The 18,114-nt window shown below is 37.5% G+C and overlaps 1 protein-coding gene across 1 annotated transcript; it reads left to right on the top strand.

Moving 5' to 3' along the window:
- Positions 1 to 2: 2 nt before the first annotated feature.
- On the top strand, positions 3 to 3,133 carry LOC129470061 (USP6 N-terminal-like protein). Its single transcript, XM_055257419.2, is given in 4 exon segments — positions 3 to 952; positions 954 to 1,948; positions 1,951 to 1,974; positions 1,977 to 3,133. Coding segments are annotated over 4 exon segments (2,478 nt in total). The 5' UTR covers positions 3 to 260; the 3' UTR covers positions 2,744 to 3,133.
- Positions 3,134 to 18,114: the final 14,981 nt, after the last annotated feature.

Genomic DNA, 18,114 nt, shown 5'->3' with positions numbered 1-18,114 from the left:
CGCGCCGGGGAACTTCCTGGTTCCCGGGCTCGGCTTTGCCGGGATCCTCTTGGAAGGGAAACAATGGGGCTGAGGGCACTGTGGTAGCTGCCGCCGCGCCGCGCAGGACCTGCTCGGCCGCCCGGGACCGCCCGCTCTGCCCGCTGCCCACAGCCTCGCAGTCGGGACCGTACTGAGGACATGTATTCCTCTGAGAAACCTTAGACAGCAGATTTTGGTTTAATATCTGATTGGGACAACATTCAGAGCCATTTGCAGTCATGAATTCAGACCAGGATGTAGCACTCAAACTTGCCCAGGAGCGAGCCGAAATAGTTGCTAAATATGACAGAGGACGAGAAGGTGCAGAGATTGAACCTTGGGCAGATGCTGATTACCTTGTTTACAAAGTCATGGATAGATTTGGATTTTTACAAGAGGTGGAGCTCCCAGGTCATAATGCGGCTGTGGAACGGCAAAAGCACCTGGAAATTGAAAGAACTACCAAATGGCTGAAAATGCTGAAAGGATGGGAAAAACACAAGAACACTGAAAAGTTTCATAGGCGAATTTACAAAGGAATACCACTCCAGCTCAGAGGTGAAGTCTGGGCCCTCCTTCTTGAGATCCCTAAAATGAAAGAAGAAACAAGGGACCTGTATAGTAAATTAAAACACAGAGCACGGGGCCGTTCACCTGACATCAGACAAATAGACCTGGATGTCAACCGCACATTTCGGGACCACATTATGTTTAGAGACAGATATGGTGTTAAGCAACAGTCCTTATTCCATGTTTTTGCTGCCTATTCTATTTATAATACGGAAGTCGGGTATTGTCAGGGGATGAGCCAGATCACAGCTTTACTCCTCATGTATATGAACGAGGAAGACGCCTTCTGGGCCCTGGTCAAACTCTTCTCAGGCCCTAAACATGCCATGCATGGCTGTTTTGTCCAAGGTTTTCCTAAATTCGAGGTTTCAAGAACATCATGAAAAAATACTGAACAAATTTCTGTCCAAGCTTAAGCAACACTTGGATTCTCAAGAAATCTACACAAGTTTTTACACAATGAAATGGTTTTTTCAGTGTTTCCTTAATCGCACTCCCTTTACACTAAACCTCAGAATATGGGATATCTACATCTTTGAAGGAGAACGAGTTCTTACTGCTATGTCTTACACAATCTTAAAATTACACAAAAAACATCTAATGAAATTGTCCATGGAAGAACTTGTAGAATTTTTTCAGGAGACCCTGGCAAAGGATTTTTTCTTTGAAGATGATTTTGTGATAGAGCAACTTCAGATTTCTATGGCAGAACTAAAGTGGGCAAAGTTAGACCTTCCAGAACCTGGTAAAGAGGATGAATATCCAAAGAAGCCCTTGGGGCAGCTTCCACCTGAACTTCAGTCTTGGGGCGTCCATCACTTGAGCAACGGACAGAGGAGCGTGGGCCGGCCGAGCCCGCGGGCCAGCGGCAGGAGGGAGAGCGGGGCGTCCCACAGGAGGCACGAGCACTCCCCGCACCCCCAGAGCAGGACCGGGAGGCCCGGGAGAGCGCAGCCGCCAAGACGGAAATCGGTGGAGGAGGAGAGCAAAAAGCTTAAAGATGAGGCAGATGTTCAAAGAAAACTCCCATCAGGTCCACAGGACAGTTCCAGACAATATAATCACGCAGCTGCCAACCAAAATAGCAACGCCGCTTCAAATATCAGGAAGGAATTTGTGCCCAAATGGAATAAACCCTCAGACGTCTCAGCTACGGAGAGAACTGCCAAATGCACCATGGACGGCAAAGGTCGAGCAGCGCACCCCACGCTCGCACTCACCGCCCCAGGCCCTGCCGAGGTGCGGGTGTCAAACGTGCGGCCAAAGATGAAGGCCCTGGATGCTGAGGACGGGAAGCGGGGCTCCACCGCATCCCAGTGCGACAACAGGCCGGGCGCGGAGCTGAACAGCGGCGCTTCCTGGAGGAGGCGCTGGAAAGGGCTTACCCCAGAGCCCGCGGCATGCCCTTTACCCTCCCAGCCCGAGAAAGCACGCTGAGCCAAGTTGCAGTCCATCAAAAGTATCCAACAAGTTTGCTTTTAAAGTACAGCCTCCAAGTCATGCACGATATCCGTCCCAGCTAGATGGGGAAGCCCGAGGGCTAGCTCATCCCCCCTCCTACAGCAATCCCCACGTTTACCAGGGAAACTCTCCCAAACACTTCCCTCCTGCCGACAGCAGCTTTGCTTCTCCACAGTTTAGCCCCGGGACTCAGCTGAATCCTTCCAGGAGACCTCATGGTTCTACTCTTTCCGTCAGTGCTTCTCTGGAGAAATCTTACAGCCGCCCAAGCCCCCTTGTACTGCCGTCTAGTGGAATAGAAGTCCTCCCTGTTGACACTGGTGCTGGGGGATATTCGGGCAATTCAGGGTCATCAAAGAATGGAAAATTGATCATTCCGCCAGTGGATTATTTGCCAGATAACAGAACATGGTCAGAAGTTAGTTATACACACAGACCTGAGACGCAGGGACAATCATGGACCCGAGATGCTAGACGTGGCAATTTACCAAAATACTCAGCCTTTCAACACGCACCCTTTCAGGACCATGGCCTCCCTGCAGTTTCTGTAGATAGTCCCGTGAGGTAGAAAGCTTCACCGGCTGCAGAAGATGCCAGTCCATCTGGGTATCCATATTCAGGGCCCCCGCCTCCAGCCTACCACTACAGGAATAGGGACGGGCTTTCCATCCAAGAGTCAGTGTTGCTGTGAGATGTGATGTGTACTTGCTAAAGACAAGAGAGAGAAACCACATGAAACCTACATTGCTATGTTCATAATTGCCAAAGCAGAATTTATACTATTGTAAACAACTCGCGCATCTCTCCTGTCTGTCAGTAATAAGAGTACAGGGAAATGTCTTCAGCCCCACGTAGATGCTGCTTAAGATGAGCATTACAACTGCATCATCACTGACCTGTTAGAATTTAACCCGGAAACATAGCAATAGCATTTAGGGATGCACGCACAATGGTAATTTATTACTCAGTTCCGTTTATGTTTTTCTCCAAAACCTGAACATTTTTACTCTGTTGGCTCATTCTATTTTGACTAATGTTACAAAGTACTGAAAAAACTGTAGAATAGATATTTTTAACGCTATATGTAGTGTATGTGTCTTTTAATAGGTATAGGCATCTATTCATACACGTTTGAACACAGAGCTAAAGAAACGTTTTTTAAAAAACTACTTTTAATCCAGATCCATGGAATAATATGTAATTCTTGTTTTCCTTGTCTTTTAGTCCAGTTTTTCTTCTTCCCTCTCATATTTGTAACCTGGGTCCTAAACTGACTGAAGAGTTTGTTCTGACTTTATTAATTGCAGTCTCACAGAATGCTCATCATTCTCCTTCAGCTGTTGCCATTTTCTTTCAATCTGAAAATAAAAGACATTGGAGAGAAAGGCTAACCACTTAATGGTGCTTAAAAATCGGGGCACTGAAAATAAGTTTACGGCCAAAGGTGCAGCAGTGCTTATCATATCCACATACTAAGAGATTGGTCTTAGTGCGTTTATGCCCTTTGTTCTGGTCTGACTCTTGCGAATCTCAGAGCAGGAGAAGTTGAAGCTTACTGATCCCTCAGTGCTCACAGTACTCATGTGGGGCAGCCACACTAACTGGATTAGCAGTGTGGTTACTTCTTTCTTCTGCCCCGACTCACGTAGCTTCTCCCCACGAAGGTCCCAGGGTGGCCATTTACACAATCCATTTCTGGCCTTTTTATGGAATGTAGTCGATGGATATTGGTGCACCTCATTAGGCCATTACTTTGTCCATGTTAAAATTATAAAAATGATCCTAGTTTTTCATAGGAGTCTAGGATTTTGATCTTTTAAAAAATACAGTGTGATTTCATGCTTCTGAAAATCTTTTTTTTTTTCATTGAAACAAATTCAAGTTCTTGGTTTAAAAAAAATTAGTGATGTCTTTAAATAATATTCTGTTACACTACACATAACAAAACACTGACAAAGATTTAGGCACTCCAAGAGAGTATGACTTCGTGTTTAACTGGGGAGCTTGTTTTCAACATTGCTTATATTTGAATAGTAGAAAACCCGGCATTGATGTTTCTTCCTGTTGCAAGGTGGGGCTTTAAACTTTCAAGGTACAAAAGTATGTCTTTTAAAATGAAGGTAACATTTGTTTAGCTAGTGAATGTGACAATATTTTTTATGTATATAATGAGTCTAATGTAATTTTAATCAACTTGGTAACGATGTTATTAAATGGCAAAACAAATGCAGTGTATTAAAGCTAAACTACATTGAAACGCAAAGAAAATTCTGATGAAATAACTGGGCTCTTGATTCAGATCAGGTGGAAGCTGAGAAATAAATGTATATAAATATGTAGCTGAGGATATTAATTCCCATTATATAACCATAATTCTGCGACTTGTAATAAACCAAGCTGTACAATTTAGTTTATAATAGCAGTATCTGAGCTGCTCCAAAATATATATATATCAACAGTGGTAAATACTATAGATTTTTATATATATATATGCAAAAAGTATATATATACACACAAGCACTATTTTCTTATGTCATTTATGACATTTTTTATCTGTATACTTTTTTGATGTGATTGTTTAACATGCTAAAAGTAATAAGTAAAAAAAAAAAAATAATTCATGCTAAGAACAGCCACGTTAATGAGTATAACAAAAAGATGACATTGATGCACATCATCTAGATGATCCGCCAAGGTAACCAAAGAAACTTTAAATTTTTTTTCCCTTTGGCAATGGATTTTTTAAAAGACATGTTTTTAGAAAAGTACTTTAAAAATAAATGAGCTTAGATAAAAATCACTTATGTATTTCACACACACAATTGAGTGAATGCTAGGTGCTGGGTACTATGGTAGAAAATTAGTAGCCACCAAGAAGAAACAAATTAGGATTCCGCTTTCTGGGATGGTGTGGTCTGGTAAAGAGGTTGAGAAATATACATTAACCAACATAAGGGAAACTGAAGGGTACTCTCGGTGAGATATGAGATATGGACATCTGAGATATGCAATAAGATCCCAATGAATCGTGGCTAACAGCAGACACTTATACACATAGTGGATCAAATAGTATTTCTTGAAACATGTTATCTTCTTAATTGATATGAAATTATCAAAATTTCTTAGTTCTCTTTTCTGACACCTGCAGTTTATTAAAATATGTCCAGCTTGAGCAACATGGTGAGATCCCTATCTCTACAAAAATTTAAAAATTAGCCAGGAGAGGCTAATAAGTGGTCGTGTATGGCTATGGTCCTAGGTACTAGGGAGGCTAAGGTGGGAGGATCACTTGAACCCAGGGAGTCAAGACTGCAGTGAGACTTGATTATACCACTGCACTCTGGCCTGGGGAAGAGAACGAGACCCTGTCTCAAAAAAAAAAAAAAAAAAAAAAAAGAGAGAAAAGAAAGGATACAGCAGTGTTTGTATGAGGAAATTAAGATAGGTATTGAGGACTAAGCTCTGATTTTTTAAACTTGCCCAAATTCCTACCTAAGGGGTCTAGTAAGTCATGCCCTACAAACCATGAATTCTCATCTGATGGGTTTTATTTGACCCTATATATCATGACTTACTTTTTAATCTGACTCTGGCATAGCATTATGAGACAAGGAAAAAAATTTAACCCCAAAATATATTTCCTTGCCATACCTTGAAATTGCCTGGCAAAGCCTCTTGTGGGAAAAATCCACATCCTATAGAGAATCCCCTTTCCCCTTTGTTTTCCTTCCTTTCTTTCCAGATTCAGGAGATCATCAGCTAAGACAGGTACCCTTTTAGGTTCGATAAGAAACATTTTACAACATGGTCTCTCTCTGAAGTCTGCTATCTGAGAGATTCCTCTGCACAATAAAACTTGGTCTCCACAGTTTTTTATCTTAACCTGAACATTCCTTTTCATTGATCTCAGGTCTTCAGATAAACTCAAGCAATTGTCAACCAGAAAATGTTTAAATTTATCTATAGCCTGGAACCTGCCGCTTTGAGTTGTCCCGCCTTTCTGAACCAAACCACGTATTTCCTAAATGTATCTAATTGATGTCTCATGTCTCCCTGAAATATATAAAACCAAGCTGTACCCCTACCACCTTGGGCACATGTTCTCAGGACCTCCTGAGGGCTGTGTCACAGGCCATGGTCACTCATGTTTGGCTCAGAATAAATCTCTTCAAATATTTTACAGAGTTTGACTCTTTGTCAACAGTATTTTAACCTACGTTATGCTCCATAATACCATAAGTGAGTGAAGACTCATCAGAATACACATAGAATAAAAGAATAATTTAAAAAATTAGATATTATGTGAAAATATACAGTAGCTTCAATAACATATATTTTTGAATGAATATCTAAAAATTATAGCTGCTTTTGCTTTCCCCCAACTTCCTAACATTTTATGAGATTTCATGAGATTTATCGTTTTTTTCTATGCTAACTGAAATTCAGATCTTATGCTCAATACAAAATGAATTAATGACTTTGGCATTTAATGGGAAAGAAAGGAACCCTCAGTTAAAGTGAGGAGTGAATTGGGGACTCACTGTTTCTTCACACACATAATAATGCTAATAGCTCCTAAAGTTCCAAATTTCTTTATTTAATCCCTTTTAATACAAAGACGTATCCCATGAATGGAAGCTTTTTATTTTCCATTAAATTGATCTTTGGGTATGAAAGTCAACAGGAAACACAGAGCACTTTCCTTTCATTATATTTTTGAACTGATAGGCACATACAGAGCATCCTAGTCTCAGCAGAATCTCATTTAACAAGGCGTTTACTTTAAGTAGTCAGAATGTCAACAATTTCTTTCAGATCCTTTTCTTTCCTTGGATACGGAGACATCCCAGGCATACTGAATTATGCTTTTTTGCTTTGATGGGCAGATTATCTTGTCTAAGGCAGCAACACTTCATTCACGCAGTTAGCTTTCATCTTCAGGTTTCCAAGCTGTTCCTGTTTTATGCTTTTGTCTCGAGCCATATAAGGAGAAAATCATAAGTCTTCTCAAGGCCAGAGATTGTCATCTTGCAAAGGGAGCTAAAGCTTGATTCCTACAGCTCATTCAGGTGTGTTTTTATGCAACGTTAAATAAAACAATAGCACGTAGGGACTCTGAGAAGCGTGTCCTAGGCTTGAACTTTTGTTTTTCAGTTCCAGGATCTTGAAACGTTGAAATTAAAGTTAGCTGTAAACAAATTAAAAACACCGACATCACAAAGAAGGAAGTCTTCTTATTTGATTGTTGGTATTCACAATTTGGTTTTGCCCACTAATCTCTAGAGCTCTAACAGATCAGAATCGAACAAAATCTGTTTCTTGCCCCCCACCTTCCCCCACCTCTTTTTTTTTTTTTTTTTTTTTTTGAGACATGATCTCACTTTGTCACCCAGGCTGGAGTGCAGTGGCATAAACAGGGCTCACTGCAGCCTCAACCTCCCAGGCTCAAGCCATCCTCCCTCCTCAGCCCCATAAGAAGCTGAGACTACAGGAATGCATCAGCATGCCTGGCTAATTTTTTATTTTGTGTAGAGACAGGTCTCATTATGTTGCACAGGCTGATCTCAAACTCCTGGGCCCAAGTGGTCCTCCTGCCTCAGCCTCCCAAAGTGCTGGGATTACAGGTGTGAGCTGTTCCACCAACTATGATTTAATTCTAACAACAGAATTTAACCCAGTTTTATCTTTTTCTTTCTTAGCCATTAAATTTTGGTTCAAGCTTCAGAAATTGGAATTCCCTATTACCTAAAAGTATATGATTTTGATAATGTGCTGAAAGTTGCCATTGTTTCTCTTTCTTTACTTTTTAAAATTTCTTTGTTCCCTTGTTTTCCATACACAGCAAATTCAATCTTCTTTTTTTTTTTTAATGAGCCAATAAATCTAGTTTGTTCTGATGGTAGATTTGAAAGTTAGGATGAAGGTGGTATGGAATAGGAGCTACATCCAACTAAGAACCTTCTTAGAGAACAAGCATAAGTGTAAATCAGTTTAATTTACAGAATCACTATGATTTTAACCCCAAATTTCTGTAACAAAATAGTTTAAATACATCATGAGAACTTATTATTAAATTTACTACTTTTATAAGGTAGAGGGCAAAAATTCCATGTTTATTTCTTTTGAATATTTAGGACTTGTGGTTTCAAGACAGTAAAAAAAAAAAAAAGACATTTTCACAACTTTCTCCCCAAAATTACCCAAACTGAACAAGAATGATAAATAGGAAGTGTGTCTTTGTAAAATCAGATAATATTTGTAAATCTAAAAGACAATATATGAAGATGGAAGGACTTAGAAGGCTGGCAAATGATTTAAGAGAAGGCAGTTGTTAAAAATGCAATGCTTGTAGTTCTGAGAAACTCACATTGGAGCATCCTAGGAAGAATTTAAGAATTGGAGTTGCTAGGTACTTCTGAAGACTTAGATGTGGTTGGAACTGGAGCTATAAACAAAACGATTGCTTAGAAAATCCCTGTCTGGAGCCCAGACTGCCAATTGACTTTGTTTTCCTCACCAGAGATTGAACCAGAGCCGACCTCTGACAAGGGGGACTTCAGACCCAGCAGAAGGAGAGGTTGCCACACTATACTTAAAGGAATAAGGGAAAATGTGAATTCTTAAAGAGATATCCAGCAGAAATGTTAATTTATAGAGACAGGGTGCTTTTCACCAAATAGTTTGATAGGGTAATATAGTGAGGAGAAGATATTAACATGTGTTCTCCTTTAGAAAGTTGCTTTCATGGCCTAGAAAAAAATAGGACTCTTTGCATTCAGTTGATATAATGGTTGTTATGGAAACTACTTTGCACTGAATGACAAGGCAGTAAGCATATGTATCTAGCTTTGGGTAGATGCAGTCACATTGTTTTTTTTGTTTGTTTTGTTTTGTTTTGTTTTTTCCAAATGAATGGTTAACTTTCCCAAGTGAATAAGTACATTTTCAGTAGAAAAAGATGCAAAATAAACAAATAAAACCCACTGTCAGTTCAAAATTTTTCAGCAGGCTGAGTATGAAAGCCTCCCAGAAGGGACTATTTGGTGAAAGTTGGTTTAAGTAAAAATGAAATCTTTACAACTTATCAAGCTTAATATTTACCAATGTCCAGAGGCTTTTTAGTGGTACTGTTTGTCTCATCTACTCCACAAACATTTACTGGGAACTTTAGATACAGCATATGCATATTCAGAAAAAAAAAAAGCTTAGGCTAGAGGAAAGAAGAGAGAATTCATTTTTGTAATATTCAGACTATAGCTATAGATGTCACATATATCTGCTTAAAATTGTCTTCTGTTAATCAGTTCATCATTACAAATTTCAGACTGATGTTTTCTAAATTAGAAACTGAGCTTTTTATTAATTTATTTGAAATACTTTATCTGTTTAACATTTAATGAGATTTCAAGCAATTATGTAAGCCAGATGGTATTTTGCAGTCCATGACTTCATCAAAGAAACAAAATCTTTGTTCTTTTGTATAAACTTTTGTGTTTCCACAACCTTCGGGATAAGAAAAATGGTTTATGGACTAGACGTCATTTGACCATAAAAGTTCCTCTTAAAGGAATCTGCAAGATGCTGGACTGGAGATACCTTAATGGTATGATGAATCCTTAAACACTTTCTTCAGATTTCTCTATGACCTTTTCAGATTGTGATAAAATTCTGATGGTTTATTTATTTATTTATAAAGAGGTATTTCTGTCTTGAAAAAAATAAGCAAGAAGAAAGATAACTGATTTCAAAAGCAAATCTTTCATCAAAACCTGGAAATGCATTCTGGCAAGGATAACTCAGAAAAACTGACATGCCACAGCAAAGAGGTTATATCATTGCCTCCGAATGCAAAACAAAAGTCAAGAATTGCTGAGCCAAAATGTTAAATTGTCAAAAGAATGGTTTTGCTCTATGTCTTTTAACTATGAGGAAAGGAAATGCGTCAACAATCCCTGGTTGATAACATTATCTTAAACTGTTAATTATAAGCTACAAGAAAGATAAGACTTTCAGCAGTTGATGGCTAGGAAGTTTATTAAAATTTTGTAGTAGGCACTAAAGAATATTGGCTATAGGTGAATTCGAATAATTTCAATCCCCAGTTTATTCTAAAACACCTATCATGTGACAGTTAATAAAACATGCTAAATTGCTCCCCTTGCTTCTTACCTCCCCACCCAAAGAAACAGACACCGTCAACATTCAGTGGAAATTGAGCTTGCCTGGATCCAAAGAAAACTTAAACCCCTTTTTAAAGTCAGTGGTTATCCTAGACGATGGTCCTCAGGCAAGCAACAGCCATATCATCTGGAAACTTGTTAGAAGGTCCTAGAATCACTTTGGAACTGAGGCCCCACACCAGATTTTCTGAATCAGAATATCTGGGGATGGGGCTCAGCAATCTGTAGTTTAACAAGCCTTTCAGGTGGTTCTAATGCTAAAGTCACTGTTTAGGTGATATGGGAGGGGGACAGGGAAGTGCTGGGTAGAGAAGGGGCGGGTCCCTGGCAAGGGCTCCACCCTCGGTCCTGTGCCCATGGATCTAAGTGAGAACATGCACTCTGGGTTTTCGGGATCAAATGTTGCGTTTACCAAGACCACTGTGGCCTGTCATGCCCCCACGTCCTGTGCCCAAGAGACCTCAGCAGGCACACATACAAGTTGGCTGGACCTCTAGAGGAGGAGAACACACTGACGGACACCAGCAGACACTGGCAGACCAGCCATGGCGGAACCACGTGGACACAGAGGGCAGTTCGGCCAGGGGCGATGAGGGGAGAGTCTGGCCGCTGGGCTGCCCGACTCCTGGGGAAGACAGTCTTCCCACTCCATCCCCCTTCTGACTCCCCAACCATGTTGCTGAGAGCTAATTCCACCACTCAATAAAAACTTGCACTCATCTTCCAAGCCCACGTGTGATCCGATTTTTCCAGTACACTAGGGCAAGAACCCGGGATACAGAAAGCCCTCTGTCCTTGTAATAAGGCAGAAGGTCTAACTGAGCTAATTAACACAAGCTGCCCGCAGACAGCAAAGCTGAAAGAGCACACTGTAACACAGGCTCACTTAGGCTTTGGGAGTTGTAAACACACCCCTAGATGCTGCCATGGGGTCAGAACCCAAAAATGCTCCCCACGACCTCTGCACCCTCCCGTCTGCATGCTCCCCTAGGGTTGAGCAGTGGAGGCACCAAAGAAGTGAGCCACACCCCTGTCGCACACCCTGCAAGGGGGATAAGGGAACGCTCCCATTTCATAAGATTCTAAAACCATTCCATATGTTGAAAACTCAGCTGTAAAACTTATCCTTAAATATCCATTAGAAAGGTACAAAAATGTAGTTCAACAGCCCACCTTAAAATATGCCCAGCCTAGTCAATTTTTTCCCTAGTATTGGAGAAAAAAGTTTCGCCTCTTTGGGCACTGGATGATGCATTTGACTTGGGGCCATGTTTTATGAAAAATACATATATTTAAACACAATTTAATGTAGTAAGATGCATAGACTATGAGATGGGGGAAATTGACAATAACAGACTAGGACATTAGCATTTCCCATCATGTTTGTTTTAGGGAATATATTTATTGAATAGCCTCATGGGAAGAATTCACCACACAATTCAAAATATTTTCTTTCTCTTTCTTTCCCTTTTTAAACTGAGTATGTGTACTTCAATCCAAATACATGAATTGCCCATGTGGTAAACTATTTGGGCCATATTATTTCACTATGTGTTGTGTTAGAATAAAATCTCTTGTTAAGAACTATTAAAACAAATTAAATTTAGCAGAGTTTATTTGAGCAAGGACAGTTTCATGAACTGGGCAGCCTCAGAACAAAAAGAGATTCAGAGAGCTCCACCCAGCAACATGGGCAGGACAGTATTTATAGACAGCAAAAGGAAGTGATGTACAGAAATAGCTTGATTGGCTACAGATGGGCATTTGCATTTATTGGACATGGTGTGATGAGGCATTTGCTTTCTGTGAACATTGCCTGATCAGTTGGCAGCCTGTGATTGGCTGAAGCTTGGCTACTGTAATTGAGTGAGACTCAGATATTTGTTACAAGAATATAGTCTTGGCAGGGCGTGGTGGCTCACGCCTGTAATCCCAGCACTTTGGGAAGCCGAGGCGGGTGGATCACGAGGTCAGGAGATCGAGACCATCCTGGCTAACACGGTGAAACCCCGTCTCTACTAAAAATACAAAAAAAAAATTAGCTGGGCGTGGTGGCGGGCGCCTGTAGTCCCATCTACTCAGGAGGCTGAGGCAGGAGAATGGCGGGAACCTGGGAGGTGAAGCTTGCAGTGAGCTGAGATCATGCCACTGCACTCCAGCCTGGGCGACAGAGCGAGACTCCGTCTAAAAAAAAAAAAAAAGAATATAGTCTTATTAAGGTTGCAGTTTCTTTACATACTAAGTTAGTTTACAGTTTGTAGGGATTCAAAGTACAAACGCAGCCTTAGGACAAATTTAATTTAACAAAATAAATCCATAATTTTTAAACACTTGAGATCCAGGGAATTTTGTGTTATTCTCAGTTCGAGCAATGTGATTGTTCTATGTGATTATGGATGACACTAAGCCTGTTTTCTCATTTTTCTTCTTCTACACATGGATTTTAAGAAATTGTTTGGAGATTATTGCAGGGTGTGTGTGTGTGTGTGTGTGTGTGTGTGCATGCATGCATGTGTGTTGTTTCTGCATGTGCTAACAACAAAACACATTCTGATAAACAAGATTTATTCAAGAAATATAAAGATCTTTGAATCTTAGCAAATCTATTTTCATATTAGCACCACATTAAATAGTAGAAAGTAAACAAGAAAACATACCACCTATTTAGATGCAGAAAAATTATTCAGTAAAAATTCCTAACAAACAGGGAATAGGAAAAAAATAATTTTAGTTTTTAACCTGATAGAGGATTTCTGTAGGAGGAAAATGATAGCAAATATGGACAAAATGGCAAAACTCTGAACTATTTCCCTTTATTCTGGAATAAGACAAATATATCTGCCATCACTTCTAATATTCAATATTGTAGTAAAGGTTTAGCTAACAGAAAAGACAAGAAAGATATACAACAAGAAATACGGAAATAATAGAAAGTAATACCACTCTCCTTATTTTTAAATGATGAAAATTTCTGTATAAAAATGCAAGATAATTTGTATACAAGTTATAAATAATTGCTTTTAGATAATCTACATACAAAAACTAAGAGTGCTTTTAGGGTCCCTAATTACAGTAAAGTGTGTTGATTTAAAAAATTTTCATTCACAGAAATAATAAAAACTTAAAAAAACCATGAGAACCCTATTAAGAGATCTTCTAAATGATTTAAATATGGATAAAATTATAAAATATTGCTAAAAGAGAAAAGAAAAAATTAGAGAGTTACTGTGTTAATATATAAGAAGTCTCAGTATAATAATGATATCAATTATCTCAAAATTAATTTAAAATTTTAAGCCACAACAATATTTTGTTGAGATTTTGACAGCATGTTGAGTCATGAATATTTTGAAATAGGACAAAGTATACAAAATTGATGTGGCAGATACTGAGATTATTATAAATCTGTAGTAATTTAAAGAGTGTTTTAAGCGACACAAAAATAAGATGACACAAAATAAAATAGAAACCCCAGAAAATGACCTAGACATTTATAAAACTTGGTATATGACAGCAATAGTATTATAGTTAGTGGGAAAATATGGGTTACCCAGCAAATGGTCTTAGGACTGTATTATTCAGATAAAAAAATACAATTAGATTGATGCTACATATTATAACAAAAATGTAAATATAAAGAGCAAAACTGTGTATTCTGGGAAAAGATAGCAAAATTTTTATAAGGACAGGTTAAGAAAACATTTCTTAATGCAAGTAGAGTAAATTATTTAAAAAGACTGAAATTTTCAAACACATTAAGATTTTAAATTTCTGTACAAAAAAAATCACAATGGAAAAATATGTCAGACTAGAAAAATATTGTAATGTGTATAATCACCAAAACATAAGTATGAAGAATATACAGTAAAAATGATTCCTAAAAAACTTAGTAAGAAAAAGTCAACCCAATAGAAAATTGAACAGAAGGTATGAAGAGAAATGTGATTCCTGTCTGCCAACTCCAACAGAAGAGAAAAACTCAAGAGAAATTCACAAGTCATTTCCATTATATTGACAAAATTAAGTGTTTGACTATACCAAGTATCGACAAGATTAAGGCATAACAAGAACTCTTCATACACTGTGAATTGAGATAAACATTTTTACGATCACTTTGGATAACAACTTGGCAATAGTTAATATTCAAATTTTAATATGTGCAGGCATTCAACAATCCTACAATGGAATATCACACAAAAATAAAAATGAGTGGCTGAGAACTATCAGCACTAATAAGAATGACTCTCACAAATATTAAATGTAAACAAAACTATATTTTATGTAGGAATACTTTTAAAGTATTTTAAAGTATTTTTATATATTTTTAAGGGATGGTATTATTTACATATACGTTTACATTATTTAAAATATTCTATTACCTTCTAAGGCAACTGTATTCATTATAAACTTAACATAAGTTTGTACTTCTAAAATGCATATTTAGGACTCAAAATTCACTTTTCATGGTTAGAAATGAGATTTCTATTGACATCTATACATAGTCATGTGGTAAAAATATAAATAAATGCATAAGCATTAAATAATCTAATGGGCAGATGACATAAAGTTACCTTTTGAAACCCCTCTATGTCTTCATCATATTTCTCTTTCTTCAGTATCACTGGTCTCCAAATAATTTGACGCAACATAGTGAGAGTCATCTTTCTGTAAACCACTTTCTTTCCTCCACAATTTCCCTCAGAGTCACAATAATGTCTGTCTTAGTTCATTCAGGCTGCTATAACAAAATATAAATGGAGTAGCTAAACAGAAATTTGCTTCTTGCAGCCTGGACATTGGGAAATTCAAGATCAAGATGCCTACAGATTCACTGTCTTGTGATGGCCCACTTTGTGGTTCATAGATGGTGCCTTCTGTCTGCACATGGCAGAAGAGACAGGGCAGCTCCCTGGGCTTCTTCAATAAAGGCACTAATCCCACCCATGAGGGCTTTGCCTTCATGATCCAATCACACTCCTTGACCCCCAACTCTTAATACCACCACATTGGCAATGAGGTTTTCAACACAGGAATTTTGGTGGCGGGGCACACAAATATTCAGACCATAACGATGTCTAAACTACTGGATTGTATCCTCATCATGGGCAGAGATGGTCAACACTTCTCTGTGTGTCCAACCCCCAGAACAGTTCTTTACATACAGTTATACAGCAAATGCACTAAGATTTAAATAACCCTGAAATGATTTATTTTTGCTCATATTATTCAGTTTGTGAGTTCCTGTAACAATAAATCTAACTGAATCTTTTTGCAAATAATGTTGAATGCCTTGGAGAAAAATTGAGGTTACACCATAAGTTTAGACAAATTAGATACAGAATATGAAGTAAGGCTAAAAGTATGATAAAAAAAATTCCATATTTGTATGAGTATGCAGTCTTATGCAATGTATCTTACACATAATGTATAAAACAGTAGTCAGAGAATTGCCATGGGGCAAAAAATAGAATAAAAGAATGTTTGAATAGCTACAGCAGGCAGACTACATTAATTATAACATCAAGAAAATGCTCTCTCCTGAAAAGAATATTTTATGAACTCAGGGGAAATGTATTTTTCTTCTCCAACAGTACAAAGTAACTTAAATTTGATTAATAGATAATGAAACGCTGAGTGGATTCGTTTTCAGAATTAGACAGATTTGTGGAGAAGTGGCCTTGGTCTTCCAGGTATGTGGGAATTTCATGCCTAAAGCCAAGAGCAGCTAGATCTCCTGTCTTCTTATTGTCTTGTTAGTCAATTATTTCCATGTTGTGAATCTAATGTTCTTTTATCATCCATCTATGAATTGCTAGGAATAAACGTCAACATCTGCAGCATCTAGTGTTGAGATAAGATGGCTCCACTATCCCAGCTGTCATTTAGCAGTAACGCGTTCTGTCTTATAATTGCTTCCTTACATTTCACAGTACTCTATAATATAAATTGCTATCTATATATTGCCTTATTTAAGCTTTAGTTTATCACTTAATAAATGACAAAACTGAGGTTTTAAAGATCTAGTGACTCAGGTCTCTTAAGACCGAGTAGTGCCATGATTCTGAGCCTAATTACAAGGCTTTTATCTCCCCAATATACCAAGGTGTTTTTAAGTTTGTCTAATTTCACTTGATTTCTCATATCTTTTCCCATTTTTATAAAATAAAAAAGTCTTAAGCAAACCGTCTTAAGCTATAATGCTCACATCACATACAGATATTTAGTGAAGCCTTGCCTGATGAAGCTGGTAAAAATAAATACGCTTTCATTACATGAAGCTTTCTGAACAAGGCAGCATTTTTGTTTTTCAAGATGATAGAAGGTTTGAGCAGGAAAGAGTTTGTTAGGAAAAAAGAAAGAGGCAACATAAAATAAATTAACAACATAATTCAGATCCTGGAAGTATCTTTAAATGGACACAAACACTTGGAAAGAAGATCTGAGAATATTTCAAACAGAATATTAAACAATGACAATGCTATAGAGCAATATCACTAAGATGTAATTGGCAATAGGACAATAAGAAGACCCAAAGGGTTTTCCCAGCAGTAGTATGCATTTACATAAAATCTATGTTTTTCCAGGTTTTAAAAAAATCACCTCTGTACATACTCATGAGGAGAGAAAAAGAAAGAAAAATATATTGCCAAGTTGGGAAGTTATTAGAATACCATTTGCTAAAGTAGTTTATATAAAATGTTAACCTTACAGTGTAGCTTTGAGCTTTTTCCACATAGAATACAGTATAATCAATGTTTTTTTACAGTGCATTTACTTAAATTATATATTTTTTTAAATTCACTGCTTTTTGACAACTTTATATATCATTTGATTATTAAACTAGCATACAGTATGCAATAGAAAGATAACTGTGCTCTGCATCACTTGTTAATTTCTACTATGCAGCTTGAGTAAATTTAAACCCGTCTTCCCTGAGGGAGGAATCTTCTTGGTTTTCAGTGTCACCTAGGCCTTTCCATAAAAATATAAAACCTTTTAGGTTTTCAGAAAGCAGGTATGTCAGAAGATAATATGTTGTCCAAAAGTACTTTAAATCACCCATCAGCTTAGCTTTTTAAAATGTGCTATACCTTTACCCACACTGGAATGTTTTATGATCTAAAAGAGTAGCTTTAATATTTTAAATACACTTTTTTACACGGGGAAGTCTAATCTAGCATGATGTGTTACTTCTCATTGCAGGGTTTCAAATTATATGTGCTTAGAGGACTGAATTTTCAGTTTTGATTTATCATCTTGTGAGTCAAGTACTTTTAATTGCTTTCCTATAAGATAAAGGTTTACTCATTTCAATTTCACAAATAATTCATGAGGGCTCATGAATATGCATATCCTATATTATGTAGAATAACATTATTAATCAGGTTTTTCTGAGTAGAGTAATAGATTAAATAAAATGAGACTTAGAATGGAAAATAGATTATAAACAAAAGGATTTATAGAAAATAACTTTTTCTTGGTTGTTTTAGAAAATACATTCCAGTTGTCAAAAGATATGGTCAATTCTCTAACATTTGGCACACTATGTTATTATTCATCATTTTTCCCAACAATATGTGTTGTGTTGTATACATGATAGTACTAAAGATGTAAAATGGACAAATATGTGAGCCTAGAAGAAAATGAACAGATTTTTAAAGTATGGTATTATTTACATATATGTTTACATTATTTAAGATATTCTATTACCTTCTAAGGCAACTGCATTATAAACTTAACATAAGTTTGTACTTCTAAAATGCATATTGGGGACTCAAAATTCACTTTTCTTGGTTGGAAATGAGATTTCTATTGACATCTATAATTACGGGATAGGATTCTTATTAAAAGTTAAAACATGAATAACTTTTCAGGGAAAAAC

This window comes from Symphalangus syndactylus, chromosome 20 (genome assembly GCF_028878055.3).
Source record: "Symphalangus syndactylus isolate Jambi chromosome 20, NHGRI_mSymSyn1-v2.1_pri, whole genome shotgun sequence".
NCBI classification, from domain to species: Eukaryota; Metazoa; Chordata; class Mammalia; order Primates; family Hylobatidae; genus Symphalangus; species Symphalangus syndactylus.
This window is presented reverse-complemented; position numbering and strand designations above follow the sequence as displayed.